Here is a 15,136-nt window from a genome sequence, read left to right on the forward strand (position 1 = left end):
ATTACCTATTGAAATCTGTGATTGTTCATTCTGGACCATTATCATTATACACTATAGGCTGTTGCTTCTGAAGGTAAATTGCGTACCTACTGTAATTAAATTGAGGTTTGTCAAAGTGAAAAGGGTTGAGCATTTTTGCAAACAGCATTATTCAAATTGTCATTTTCTTGGAAGAAATATTTTGTGGTGTAAAAATAGAAATATAGAAAATGAATTGTTATCCAGTGATTTGATGGGGAGTCGAGCACTTTTGTAAGGCACTGGCATGGTACGTTGTCATGAGGGGCTAGCCCCCCTTAACCTCGCGTCACCAGGCTCTTCTCGGCGAGAAAGCCCCCCTAGAATCGCCCCTCCACTGGTATGCTGAGAACAATGACGTCAACTCCGCAAGCTGTGACGTGCGTGTTGTCTTGTCCTTCTTTTTTAGGGACCTTTGTTATGAACACGGAAGCGAATACTGATTGGATCTGTGACACGCCAGTTTGGTTAAATCCAAATAGGATGACAAACTCATTGAGCAAGCAAATATAGGACGTGGATTACAGTAATATTACAACTGCCGTCATCAGTCGCTTCCCATGCGATTCACACCATCCAGCTATGTCAGGCTATTCCGGTTAGCTTCCTGTACCAGCGAACTTCGTCTGACTGCAGGCTCCTCCCGCTTCCAGGCGACAGTTCAGACCGCTCATCACTTCACGTTACTGTTTGCCAGAAAACTCACGATGCAGACCGGACAAAATGTGAGCGGTATTGGCGTGGGGGGCTTGGACCAAACAGACAAGCCGGTTTCCAACAGCATACCTACCGTTAGAACAGAAGACACGGGTCCACCGCTGGAAAAGAAAGGGACAGCAGCAGACATGCTTGTTTGCGTTAACCAGAGGCAGAGCACCTTGAGAACCCCGAGTCCGCAGGTGGGACCCGGCGGCGACGACTCGGAGGCAGAGTCCTACCGGGATGGGCGAACCGAGGAGGTCGACCGGGACACCAAGGGCAGGGCGTTTGCCTGGTGCCGCGACTTCCTCTCTGGGTCCTGGAAGAACCTATCAGAGCATGATTTCCACATCAGCATCGTCAGGTAATGTTAGCTAACACTATGAATTCGCAGCTGCAACGATGCCATAGCCTACTAGTAGTAGTTAGTTGAGATAAATCACCAGATTTTACCTAACGTTTATAATATCAGAGATTTCATTTAGGGCGGAGGTTCTTTATCAAATCATGTCATTTATAACCATTATCACGTTAGTTTTTCCAATACTATCTTCTTGTACAGTGGTAGGCTACTTGATAGTACCACTTTGTGTGTGTGTGTGTGTGTGTGTGTGTGTGTGTGTGTGTGTGTGTGTGTGTGTGTGTGTGTGCGCGTGCGTGCTACCCGGTATACTTACCGTATGTCATCTCTTGTCCTGTGTTATTACGATGCGATTTTCTGTTGTAAAACTATTTTGTTGACCTACAACATGTGTTTATGTGATAACTGTATAGTATCACTCTATGTTTACTATTTATTTTCGCAATAGGACCAGCTGATGAAATAAAGCAACCTAATTAAACCTCACCTGTTTGTGTGGGCTGACACTAAGGATGTAATAACTCTGCCAAGCCTTTCTGTAATTGCAATTTGCCAGAGTGGATAAAACAAACATAGGCTACTACTGACATAAGCAGTAAACTCGACCTAGAATAATTCTGGCGCGGTGTGTGTGTGTGTGTGTGTGTGTGTGTGTGTGTTTGCTTGCGCATGTGTGTGCATGTAACCATTATTTCCATATGCAATCATACAGAATCACATAACAAATGTAAGCATTGCATCAACCTAACTTATTCAGGTTCTATTCAGAGGCATCAGACACAGGCACCCAATTAACCTCATTCTCCAATATGCAGTCATTCATATATTTACTCATATACTCCTCGTGTGCCAGTTGGGACTGACATGTCTTATGGCTGGATCTGATCAGGCCACCTTTGCTCAGATGTGATAACGCTGTTTTTTTTTTTTTTGCTGTTTGCAGTGGTGGATTGAGTAATCTACTGTACATGTGTCGTCTGCCTGACCATGTGCCCTCCATGGGGGAGGAACCTCGCATGGTGCTGCTCCGAATCTATGGCGCCATCCTACAGGTTTGTCTGCCTTCACTGGTTATGAGAGAAGTCCTGTGTCTGCGTGTATTTATAGATGGGGAGAAAGTGATTATGAGATGCAGACTAACGCCATCATCAAATAAACGAGCAGCATCATTGCTCTTCTCATCGGTGTGTAGAAGAAATGAAAAACATCAACAGACTGTGTGTGTGTGTGTGTGTGTGTGTGCGTGTGTGTGTGTGTGTGTGTGTGTGTGTGTGTGTGTGTGTGTGTGTCTCTGTCTCTGTCACACAGGGAGTGGACTCTCTGGTGTTGGAGAGTGTGATGTTTGCAATCCTGGCAGAACGAACTCTAGGCCCGAGGCTGTACGGCATCTTTCCAGAGGGACGCTTGGAACAGTACCTTCCAGTATGACACACACTGACACACACTGACACACACACTCTCATGCTTTCTCTCTCTCGCCTCATACCATACCACTGCCTTGTTCAGACAAGCTACGTTAACATGGGTTAGGGTTAGGGTTGTGTCTTATCTGTGTGTTGAAACATGATATCTGTGTCCTTGAATTTCATTAGACACGCCTCATCTGTCACGTGAACCCTATGATGGCACAGGTGGTGCCTGGTCTGAAACTATTCACGCTTACTTTCAAATGGAAACATTTTCTGTATTCAGCCTAGGGATGTCGACGGTTAACCGCTAACCGGTTAACCGCCGAGAACGTCTTTGGTTGGTTAAGCATGTCGGTTAAATGGTCAATTTCCATGTTAATTTGCATATAACAGTGTTGCCAATGTGGCGATTTCCCCCCCTCCTTCGTGGTCAGCAATGTAACATAAGTATATTAAACGATGGGGCAAGTGTTAATCAAGCTAGATTTGGAAATAAACACATGGTTCATGTTGATTTTATCTACCTGATGTCTGATCAGCGAAGCACACACACAGCTGAACACCTGCTGCAGCCACAGTGTCACAGTGAAGTGAGTGCACTGACTGCCCCGCCCCTCTGCTGCTCCTGTCTGAGCACACAGCTCAGATGTGCTCTGTGACCATTTCAGAATGATGAACACACCCAGCGAAACAATCAGCTCATACATGTTCTATAGTTTTGTTAACTCCGTGTGTGCTGTCATTACTTTTTCTTCATTGGCTCATTCGGTCTAACTCTCTCTCCCTCCCTCTCTGCATGTTCATCATGCTGCACACGCATGCATACGCTCGCACTCAATGATGAAACAGTAGTTTTTACCGTGGTACAAAAATGCAGACATGAAGCGGTCTAATTGACGATTGAAAAGTATCAATTAACGTTAGTCTTTACTGTCCAACACATGGCAGTTCTGAGAAATTGTTTCACAACAAGAGACTGCGTGCGGAGTGCGGACTCCTCTTTATAATGTTGTGGAGCCCTGCAAGACACACAGAGAGCACAGCCCTCGTCGCGTGTGTGAAGAGAGGAAGAAGGGGTGAGACAGAAGCAAACTATTTTTTGCAGATCTCAAAAGGCAGGTAAACCACTGTGGGGATTAGTGAGACTATTGCTAAAAGAGAAGATACTGTAGTGATGCGCGCTTTGTCAGTGCGCCCTGCAGCCTGGGCTGTCGTCCGCTCAAACAGTACTTCACGGGGCGGCTGCCTGCAGCTCTAAGCAGTATAGCCTATCAGAGGAATGTTTTTGTTTAGATGGCTGGAGGATTCAACTTGTCTTCTCGTTTTGTTAATGTGTTTTTTTCTGCTTGTAGATGTAAAAATAAACGCTTTCGAATGAAAAAAAATCAAGCATTTGTTGTGGTAATGGTTTAATGGGGCACAGACAGTCAAATAGCGCATTTTAATCTTCTCGGTTAACCGACCAATTGTCGGCTAATGAGGGTCGGTTGTCGGTCAAGAAAAATTATGATTTTCGACATCCCTAAAGCCTGGATTATGCTTGACGCTTTGGCCGGCCGCACGGAAATGAGAGACACGGAATCCGACGAGGAAACGTGTGGAGCTTGTATACTCTGTGTGGGTTTCTGCAGGCGGAATTGAGCACGAGTCTTGAAAACTCCACTTTGTCCGCCCGTCCGCGTCCGCGTAGTTACAAAATTCGGCGTGCGCACGGCCGGTCGAAAACCGTCCGCACGGAGCCTTGCGGAGGGGCGTGTCTGCTGATTTGACGTCACTTTTCCGCGCGGACACTCGCGTTCCTCGCTGATGCGGAAAGCATAATGAGACCTTAATTCAGTCAAGTGCTTTCATTAAAAGAAGTGCATTACTTTGCTTAGGAAACGCCATTTTACAATATGAAACAATAGCTTTGAATTGTCTGTGTAGCGTTTTCAAAGTTGATTTGGAAGCCATAGCTGTTGATCTAAGCCACAGTATAAAGGCTGCGTTTTGTGGAAATGAGTGATTTCTGTCTCTCCACCTATTTTGACAGAATAACCGTATGCGTACGGATCAACTGTCAGACCCGTCCATCTCAGCTGAGATTGCCACCAAGATGGTGCGTTTCCATGAAATGGTGATGCCCTTTAACAAAGAGCCCAAGTGGCTGTTTGCGACCATTGACAGGTGAGAACACTTTGGTCTGTTATCTTTCTCTTTCTATCTATCTCTCTCTCTCTCTCTCTCTCTCTCTCTCTCTCTCTCTCACATACTGTTAAGGCTGCTTTATGCTCACCATGCTGTGAAGGGCATGGGGGTGGAGCGAGGGCCGGGCGCGTCAAATGACGTAAATTTGTTGGGCGCTACCTCCGTAGGGCGCCCACCGCGTACCTGAAGATTTTTCTCACAGCGCGACCTCCGCACGGCTTCTCTCCAAACATGGCCGCTTTCAAGCCGCCACTGAGCCCTGAACACTGGGCTGTGTTTTCACCACATTTCTTGACCCATGTGGTAGGCTAAACTTTGATTTGCAACTGTTCATTTTTAGTCATTTCACCAAGTAAATGTGTTGTGTTGAGAGCATGATTGAGAGAGATTAAAAGCAGCACAGAGTAGGCTATCAGGGCTGAGAACTGAAACGGCTATTCAGTAAAAACAAGTTTGGTGATTCATTCATGTGCTGATGTGCGGTCGTTTGAGAGTGAAAGCGCACTCAGTACTGCACATAATAGCATTTAATTGCGACTTTTTCACGGGCTGTTCTCACTATTACCATTGTACAATACATGCTGATCACTTGGCTGATCACTTCTGAGTATAAAAGCATCTGCCCCAGCACGAGGTCCGCACGGTGACTCGCGGAGACTCGCGGAGCTCCACCCCACGGAGCTTGCTCGAGTATAATGAGCCCTTTAGGATGTCTTAGACTCAGTAGAGAGTTACACATCTGACCATTAAGTTAAAAAAGCGCTGCACACTCTGGCTCCATATGCATTTCTTTAATTGTATGACGTTTCGGCCCTCCGGCCTTCTTCAAGATCAACATCTGACCATTACCGCTACAGGAATGGTAAAAAATGGCCTGCATTTATATAGCGCTTTTATCCAAAGCGCTTTACAATCAATAGGTACATTCACCCATTCATACACCGATGGTGGCAGGCTACCACACAGGGTGCTGGCACACCATCAGGAGCAATTTTGGGTTCAGTATCTTGCCCAAGGACACTTCGACATGCAGACTGGAGGAGCCGGGAATCGAACCACCGACCTCTTTTATCCAAAGTGATTAGTGGACAACCCGCTCTACCTCCTGAGCTACAGCCGCCCCCTGGACACAGGAAGTGTCCGCTTTTATTTTGGCAAGTGGTTGTACTGTCTCGTCTATTGTTTCCCCTCAGATACATGGATCAAGTGATGAAGCTGAAGTTTGTGCGGGAAGCTCATGTGAAGAAGTACAACAAGCTGATGAAGTATGACCTGCCTGCAGAGCTGGAGAGCCTCCAGTGAGTTGTGGGTGTGGCTTGGGAGGGGCAAATACTGTGTATTTACAGGAACTGGATGGCTAGCCTGGGTTCAGAAGCTTTTAAGGTGCAGGTAAGTCTGAAGAAAGATGGTAAGAAACGCCCCTAGCCCCGCCTCTCCCATCGCTCTACTGCCCACCCAGACAGTGGCTATGGAGTACCGCAGAGATGACGCATTTTTGTAGGCTTAACCAGAAATTGCCGCCATGTTGGTTCTAAGCGGGAAAAGGCGATGGGGTTTTAGAATGAGGATTTCACTTAAATGGATCTAGTAAGGTCTGTGGTCAACAAAAGTTTATGGGCGTGGTCATTTGTGTTCAGCAAGATATTCTTCACACACGTGGGCCACTTTTATGTCTTTTGAAACGTAAATGGGTTTTTTTAACGTGACTTTCAGTAAACGTTTCAAATAGTAGGACCAGCACACTATCTCATCAACACAATACATGACAGATATGATATGACTGCTATAGTCTGATATAGCAGTCATATATAGTGACTGATATATATAATAGCAATAGGGTGGAACAAGGTCATGCTAATAGTAGCAGGTTATGGTAATGTAGATTAATATGAAAATATTCTATATAGCATGAATAAGGTTATAATATAGTTTAAAATGGGTTATGCATAAAGAAATAAAGTTTAGAGAGTAGGTCTACTGTATTTTTCTTTCTATTGTAATGGCTGACCTTTGTCCCAGTGCCGTCCTGACTTGAGGCAAAACTTCTCTGAACATATTCCCACTCAATTTAAATTCACTGGGAAGATTTACTAATCTGCAGAAATCAGTATTTGAATGGTGAAGAAGCTGCTAACTTGTAATATTTGCTCAAATATACTTAAGAAAAATAAAAAAATCTATATCTAATAATCTATATATCTATATATATATATAGAGATATAATATATATATATATATATATTATATCTCTATATATATATATATATATATATATATATATATATATATATATATGTAATAATTGATTACAGCCTCTCCAATCTGCTGTTGCAACCTCTTAGTTTATTTATTCTTTATTACCTGTGTTGACATTGACAACATTGTTATCTTGATGTGTACCAGTTTGGCACGGAGGCAGACGTATAATGTAATGGCCACTGTGTGCATATTCCTAGGCTCTCTGCTGCTGCGGTCATCTGAGGCGCTCAAAGTAATCGGATCTGACAGCACGTGTCTATGACTCGCGCAGATACACTCTATATCTACTGTACAAGGTGCTACTTTTTTCCACAATCAGTCACATATACATCCATGATTTAAGCAAATACTACCAAGCCTATAGAGAGGAACATTTCTTTTTTGTTGATCTTTAAATCAACGGATGTGAATTCATCCCCGATACCAAATCTTGATGGCGTAGTTTGCACCTCAAAATACCAAACATATCTTTGAGCAGGTCAGTGATTTCATGTGACTTGAGTATGATATAATTTGACTCAGTACTCCGTTTCCATGATATAAATTACAATTCCACACAACCTAATTATTCCCACATCGCATGAACGCAGCATAAATTATGGCCACATCTAGTATAACAGTGGAAGAAAGACACACAAAAGAAACACTAATTGACAAATATTAATTTGACTGTCAAGTCGAGTTTGCCTGCTCAAAAGGTGGCAATATGATTGGTTAATGATCTCCTCCAGCTTTCACTCAGCCCTGTACATTTGAATCAGTATAGCTGTAACTTGAAAGCCGGCCTGGTCTCAGCAAGGTGTTGATGCTGGAGGTTGAACTTTGCATTTGCCACGTTTCAAGTGAACAATGCTGGAGCTGAGTGATAAACATGAGCAGCATATTGCGCAATCTCACTGGTTGCCCAGCTGCTCTGGATGGTATGCTGCTTAGTGTTTCTCATACCCAATGAATGAATGATTCTTTTATTTTCGTGTCTGGATTATTCAGACACATTTGAAAAAAAAAACACTTTTTCCCAAGGCCAACACACTGACACAAAATAATAAACAGTATAAATACAACATATATGACTCCAATCAGACCAATCAGACCTACACAAACAGTTTTGTAGCCTAACTATTCAAGATAGAGTGGAGGAGGGCAAGAAAAAGAAAAAGAAAAAGAGAATAAAGACAAGACTGAGACTTGGATGTTATCGGCTAGACAAGATGATGCAATTTACAATACAAACAACGTGCTAAGAATGAAAACAAATTTAAACCATGTTGGTATGATCTATCTACAGTGCCACTATGCATAAGTTACATGTTTCCTTCTGTTCCAGGCTTTATGGATATCATTAAATATTGCAATTTTTGTATGGTTATTAAATAACAATTTAACTATATCGCTATCCAGGGACAGACCTACATGTGATGGTATTTCTCCATACATGTGTGTCCACTAATAATGCTTCCCAGAATAGGAATGGAATGTGTGTTACGTAATGCATCCTGTTTCTGTCTCAGTAGAGTAGAACAGTGGGAGCTGTTGAATACCCCAAATTATTTTATGCTGACTCTCTCTCATTGTATGATCTCTTCTGTTCCTCTGGTTCCTGTCTTTACCGCAGTGTGTTGCTGGCAGCGACTCCATCTCCAGTCGTGTTTTGTCACAACGACGTCCAGGAAGGTAAGTATCTCCCATCCTGCCATTGCTCCCGTCCTCCTCGTGCCTCCGATTGATCCACCCTCTGGCTTCACTGTCACTTTTCTCAGAAGAGCAGCGTGTTGCACCAGTCAGGGGACGCTTGGGTTGTAGCTATTTTTACGAACAGGTCCTATATTATGCAACATAGTATGGGTGAAAACGAGCCACTAATGTACACTAGATGAGGTGACAGTCACAGATTCAAGTTTCATATTGTTGGGAATGTCTTACAGCAGGGAGACTCAACTTGCTTTGCCCGAGGGCCACTTTTGCAAAATGATAGGAGCCAGTTAATAAACAAACCTTAATAATGTAATTTTTTATGTAGCAGATTGCCGGAGTTTAGTCGGACTATTCTGTGCACAGTGCACACACTCACAGGATGGTTAGTTAGGTTAATTTAAGTTATGTTAAGTTAAGTTAAGTACATATTTGTACCTGGACAACGCTATTTGACAATTTAGCTGGAGCTCAGTCACTTTATTTCACGTTGTGGGGCCACTCTGCACCCTATCGCGGGCCGCATCTGGCCCCCGGGCCGCAAGTTGAGTATCACTGTCTTACACTGTATTAAAAAAACAAAAAACATATGAGGACTAGGGATGCTATTTTTTTCTTTTTCGTTTTTTCCCCCCTTTCTTTTTTTGGGTTGTTTGTAGGTACAAAAACTCTGAATTGTTGCTCCAGTAAATAGGACGAAGCTGGGATATGAGTTGGCAACGTTACGGAAGGTAATCTAGTCTGCTCAGCTCATCATAGGCTCAGAGCCAGAAAGCTATGCTAACAAGAAGTACTTGAAAGTGGTGGAGTCACCATTCACCAATCCGTAATGACTTTGCGATCAGGGAGGCCCACCCACTCATTTATGTAGTACTGCTGGAGGTGCGGCCCATTTTTTGAACCACTCTCATTGGCACTATGACCTGTCACTCATTCAATTTCAAACCCCCTAAACCCGCCCTCAAATAGCAGCTGTGGCTGTGAAGTGCCGCAGACTCATTTATGTAGTATGCGGAGTGCAGCGATTCAAAAATAATATTTGAGTCTGGGGAGAGACTAATGAGACCAGATGGGTAGTACATGGCTTGATATAAGGTAATTTGAAGGTGAACATTTTTTGTATTTTTTGCCAAACTGCAAAGGGTGCCGATCAATCGGAGCGTCATTCATTTGGACAGTGGTTTCAGTTTGAGGTATGAGTTGCCCACATAATCTATAGGGTGTGCCTAAACAGTGGAGATTCTCACTTGTCTTTGCATTGCAGGCAACATTCTGATGCTGGAAGACCGCGACCACACCTCGACAGAGAGACTCATGCTCATAGACTTTGAATACAGCAGCTACAACTACAGGTAAAGTATGGCCTCTTAGTCATAGATATATGATGTGAGGTTGGTTTAGTTTTTAGCAAACCAAATGAATCATACAACAAAACAACCACATGAGTCAGAAATCAAAACAATGTCACTGGCTTTTTTCAAGACATAATGGTTTGAAATGCAGCCCACGTTTCTCAAATGTGTTTTTCTGGCTCCAGTCTAGATTGTGATGTTTGTTGAAAGCTGTTGCATGTTCTGTCCTTTAGGGGCTTTGATTTCGGGAACCACTTCTGTGAGTGGATGTATGATTACACGTACGACCAGTGGCCCTTCTACAAGGCCACACCAGAGAACTACCCCAGCAGAGAGCAGCAGGTCAGCCTCAACGCCTTATAGACAAACACTACTGTGTTTGGCTAACCCTAACCCTAATACTACTGTGTCTACCTGCTTCTGACCCACAATCCTTTACTCCTTCAGGTCAATTGAATTGTTAGTTCATGACGGTCACAGAGTTCAGTCCATGTTTATGGGGGATCAAAGACTCAAAATAAGAATGAAATTGTAAAATACTCTATACTTTCTGCCTGGAATAGTGTTGCCACAGCAGAGTGTACATGTGCAAATGTTAATATTATAAATGGCAACAATTTGTAAAATAAAAAAAATAAGTAAAATAGCAGTAGATCCCAAAATAAAAGGTTAAATAGAAAACTATGCATCCTGCTATTCAGCAGGTGAGCCAGTGAGGGGCGCTAGAAATGAGCACTCAGTTTCTAGTAGTATTAAAGGGGTAGTAGCCACGTTAAGCATTGGTGAGCTGAAGAGGCCAATGCCTGCAAGAATGCATCCAAGGCATTAGATGCATTACAAAGACAAAGATGCTGCAGAGGTTTCTCCTCCACATAGTTGCAGTAAAAGGCCCTGATCGCAACAGCCTTCTGCTGGAGTCATGCAACAGGATGCTTTTATCCCCAATGTTGCATCTCTCCATGATCTCTCATGTGCATTGGATACTTGCACAGTTTAGAGTTGATTTTAAGACTTTGCTGATCACGTTTAGCCTTAGGTTGTCAGACAGGGCCTTTCTATCCTGCTGTTAGACTGTAAAAAAAAGAGGATGGTTTAGATTTGAGACTATTGAGGGAATGTGTTATAGAAATGTTCTTCCCACACATTGCCATCTGGTGGACGAAAGTTGTTCTTACACATTTGAGTTCAGCTTTCAATATAATGTTAAATGGCATAGTGCAAAGCTTATGCTGCTTTCACTTGTACATGCCTGTCCCCAGTGCACTGTGCATGTTTATAAAGATGAGCTCTCAGTTGTGTTAAAAAAAATCCACTTTGTTGTTGTTCATCTTATGCTGCAGGCAATGTTGTAAAGTTCAGGGAGCCTTACTGGTCATGCATGAGGAGGGATTTATTCGTGAGTGTAGTCCCGCAATGTTTCTAAAGATGACGCCCACGTTTGTTTTGCTTCTGGACTTCACAGCTTTTGGCAGCGGATTAAAAAGCCTTGCCGGGTGTAATTATGAACCTGCGTAAAAGCTGTAGCTGTAGTAGCCTGGGTAAACCCAGCCTTCAACGTGACGTCACAGACTATGCCTGTAACATAAGTGACTGATAGCACATGGAGGTCACATGGAGGCTGGGTTTTACCCAGGCTAGTAGCTGTGGTGTGGTGTATGAGATCATCAGTAACGTAGTTGATAAAACAAAAGACAAAAAAACCCACATCATTTGACAACAGCCACAGGCTGGCCAATGCTAGTTTCAGCTGGTGTACCGTTGAAAGCAGTTAGTCAGCAGTTTAAAAATCACGTCATTTACAAAAAACATCAGGAGAGCTGGAATTGAACAAAATAAACACGTCACCAGAGACCTTCAATAAGAGCCTGGCTCTGGGAGATCTCCGCACTGATAGAGAATGCAGGACAGGGCTTGTGGCGAGCTGGAGGAGACAGCTGCTGTCTGGAGAACAGGGATCCCAGTAGAGCAGGTAGGCAGCACTTCACATTGCATAATCCAAAGTCCTCCAGTTAGATAGAACCTCTTCCACCTCAGACTTTGACTTATAAATGAAAAGTAACAATTTTATATTCTAACCCCTTTTTTTAATGATGTTTGTGTGGTTTAACATTTATAATGTAAAGGACATGAAATTCATCTAGTGTAAACTCGATTCAATATGTTCTTGAATAAACTACTACTACTAACTACTACTACTACTAACTACTACTACTACTACTACTAACTACTACTACTCCTAGGGTGAGATCATATCAAAGCATGCAGAAAACACAAAAAGCAGAAAGGTCACGTGAATCACAAGCAGTAAAATCCAAGTCAGTGTCAAAGAGGAGCCGTAGCCAGTGTGCGCCAGTGTTCCCTCCAGTCTCAATGAAATGAAGTTGAAAATAATCAAGTATTTAAATATTTAGTGTCCCGTAAGGGACACACAGGTGTGCACAGATTTTAACCAAAAAAAGGCATAGTGCAAATCAGTACCGAATCACACATCAAGAAATTACCGTACCTGGTGATGACCTTAAGATGGTGAGTTAACAACTTGATACATTGCTAAATACAATGTTTTTATGCACCATATGAGGCTACACCATTACATTTCCAAATGAAGCCACCCAGTTACACCAAAATAAATGAATCCCTTTTATTCCAGTTTAGACAATGTGACGCAGGGCTCAAAGGACAGCTGAGAGAAGAACAGGAATCCTTATGTTTCTTTATCAAAGATCAAACATCTCATGCCAGTAACTGCCCCCATTCCCATTTTTTAAGATACCAGTCTCTTGCCAAACCCAAGATACCATGAAAAACTTCAACACAGATTCAGTAAAATAGTGATAAAACTCCATTCCACTAGCTTTACTACATATTGTACGTTAAAAACATGTTTGTTGTTGGTGAAATCTTGTTGCTCTGTATTGCAGCTTCACTTTATCCGTAGCTATTTGGCTGAAGAGAGAAGACACTCTGAGAATGACGTTCACGAGGACCAGACACAGATCGAGGAGGACATGATGCTTGAGGCTAACAGGTAGGGCATAGTGGTATACATAAATATTCACCACCATGGTTTCAATCAGAACATTCAGTTAGAATACATTGTGCAATAATTGTACAGAAGTTAGAATCCTCTGTCTCGTGCTGGTAGGAAACTAACCTTGCAAGGCAGCTGGATTTCACGTGAGATCTCACGAGATCTCATGCGTTTTGTGAAAACAAAACCATCCTTCTGGCAGCGTCAGGTTAGTAGGAAACATAGTTTTGTTTTGATCTAGGCATTTTTTGCTTGATTTGTAGGTATGCATTAGCGTCGCACTTCCTCTGGGGGCTCTGGTCCATCATTCAAGCCAAGATATCGAAGATCGAGTTTGGATACATGGTAAGGGGAAACTTTGTGGAGCTTTTTGTCACAATTTGATGCAAATCTCAACTGCAGAGCCTAGATTTCTGCAAGAAACACATTCAAGTTGGAGAGGTACTTTATTTACGTAATGCTTCATTTCAGTGCACCGTGACTCAGTAAAACATGGTATTTGTGTTGCAGGACTATGCCCAGTGTCGTTTCGATGCCTACTTCAAGCAAAAAAAGCTCTTCTCCTAAATTCCACCTCTTATCAGAATGTACTGTACTGTCCATCCATATCATTCTTCGAGTACACGTTGTTTCTTTGTTAGTTTCAGTTCTTTGACCTTTTTCAAATATGTACGTGTTATCGGAAAGTCCAATGCTATGCAGCCCTCCTTTTGACAAGCAATGTAACAAAATGGAATGGCAAGTAATGAGACATTCATCCACTTATGAATATAGCATAATAATAAGTATTAACAATCTGCTGGGAATCCAGTGTAAAGCACTTATCCCCATTTTGTGAAATTCAGCTAATTTCATTTATCATGGGATCACCAACTTGATTTTCAACTATATATATTTTTTCATTCTTACTTTATTCCACCCATTTTTAAGATACACTTTTCTTCTGACCACTTTTAAATCAAGGGTCCAAAGGAGTTTACTCTTTCCATGTGTTTTCTGTGCATGTTAATGTGTCCGTGATGGCCAGCGCAGGCATCTGAGCATAAATCTGACTGTAATATTCATTTGCTTTCCGTATACTTAAACAAGATTGAGTAACAGCGGTAAAGATTGTACAAATAGACGTTTCCTTTAGTCGTTTTAGTCTTCTATTTCTACCTCATTTCTCTGGTCTGATGTCCATTGTAGTGTAGGTGCATCGATTGCATGAGGTTAATTGTAGGGAAGAAGCAAACTGAACATTCTTGCATACTCCTTACTATAATACACAGGCAGATTTACTGCATATTTTCTGTTGAGCTCAAATATTTCTAATCGGTTATCATTTAAAGGTCCAGTAAAGTTAAGTCAAAGGCTTTCCTTAATTTAACGACTTCTTGTATGAGGGCTATTTTCTACAGTATCACTGTATTCCACAAAACTGTCTGTCTCACCATTAGGGTTGAAACCAACTGTAAGATCGTTTTAAATTTGGCGTATTGGATCTCTTCGCCTCTGTAGATGTATTTTTTTTTACTGTAGATTTAACCAGTTGTGCTCATATTTAAGTTAACTTATCTTTTGTCATCTCTCATTTCATCTCATGTTTGTTACATTGGAATGTATTTTTCTGAGCATTTTCTCTTCTTCTTCCATTTTATACCAAGATCTATAACTTGGATTCTGTGAGCATCAGTCATTTACGTGTAGTAATGTCACTGAAATTTCCATTTGGCACGTGATTAAAAAAAACAAATCAACCTGAACTGCTGCCTTGAGAATTAGATCCAGCAATAATTGATCATTTGGGCTGGAAAAACGGCGGCTTTATTTCTCTTTGGCAATCGTTTGAAAAATAATTGGGGTTTTGTTTATTTCCTTTTGTGTTTATTGTATTTATTTAGACTGAATCTTTTGTGTTAGGTTAAATGCACTTCAACAATTCTTGATATCCTTGTTTTACACATAGCAGCGTACGTGTATTCATCAGAAGGAACATTGTTAGATGCTTAACTGTGCCTAATTAATACCTCTAGCTGTTTTTCAACACACAAAAGTGTTTCCATTGCAATTTCATTTAATTGTTAAAACTTGTTTGCACAATGCTCTGTGTTTTGTTGCTCCTCTTTGCACTACTTAGTGTGAGTAT

The 15,136-nt window shown here is 42.1% G+C and overlaps 1 protein-coding gene across 1 annotated transcript; it reads left to right on the forward strand.

Annotated features, from left to right (window-relative positions):
- Window positions 1-512: 512 nt before the first annotated feature.
- On the forward strand, window positions 513-15,113 carry LOC310793366 (choline/ethanolamine kinase-like). Its single transcript, XM_083655173.1, has 11 exons — window positions 513-1,081; window positions 2,022-2,130; window positions 2,387-2,500; window positions 4,520-4,653; window positions 5,868-5,972; window positions 8,549-8,607; window positions 9,890-9,977; window positions 10,211-10,319; window positions 12,899-13,005; window positions 13,272-13,353; window positions 13,519-15,113. Exons 1-11 carry the CDS (start codon window positions 579-581, stop codon window positions 13,573-13,575), a joined length of 1,467 nt encoding a protein of 488 aa, XP_083511299.1. The 5' UTR covers window positions 513-578; the 3' UTR covers window positions 13,576-15,113.
- The last annotated feature ends 23 nt before the right edge of the window (window positions 15,114-15,136 follow it).

Source organism: Poromitra crassiceps (assembly GCF_964638095.1).
Source record: "Poromitra crassiceps genome assembly, chromosome: 18".
In the NCBI taxonomy this organism is placed as follows: domain Eukaryota; kingdom Metazoa; phylum Chordata; class Actinopteri; order Beryciformes; family Melamphaidae; genus Poromitra; species Poromitra crassiceps.

Coding starts and splice junctions, on each gene's coding strand:
- LOC310793366 (XM_083655173.1), top strand. CDS start 579: ATGCGATTCACACCATCCAGCTATGTCAGGCTATTCCGGTTAGCTTCC. Junction 2,131..2,386: donor TCTATGGCGCCATCCTACAG/GTTTGTCTGCCT, acceptor TCTGTCACACAG/GGAGTGGACTCTCTGGTGTT. Junction 2,501..4,519: donor GCTTGGAACAGTACCTTCCA/GTATGACACACA, acceptor CTATTTTGACAG/AATAACCGTATGCGTACGGA.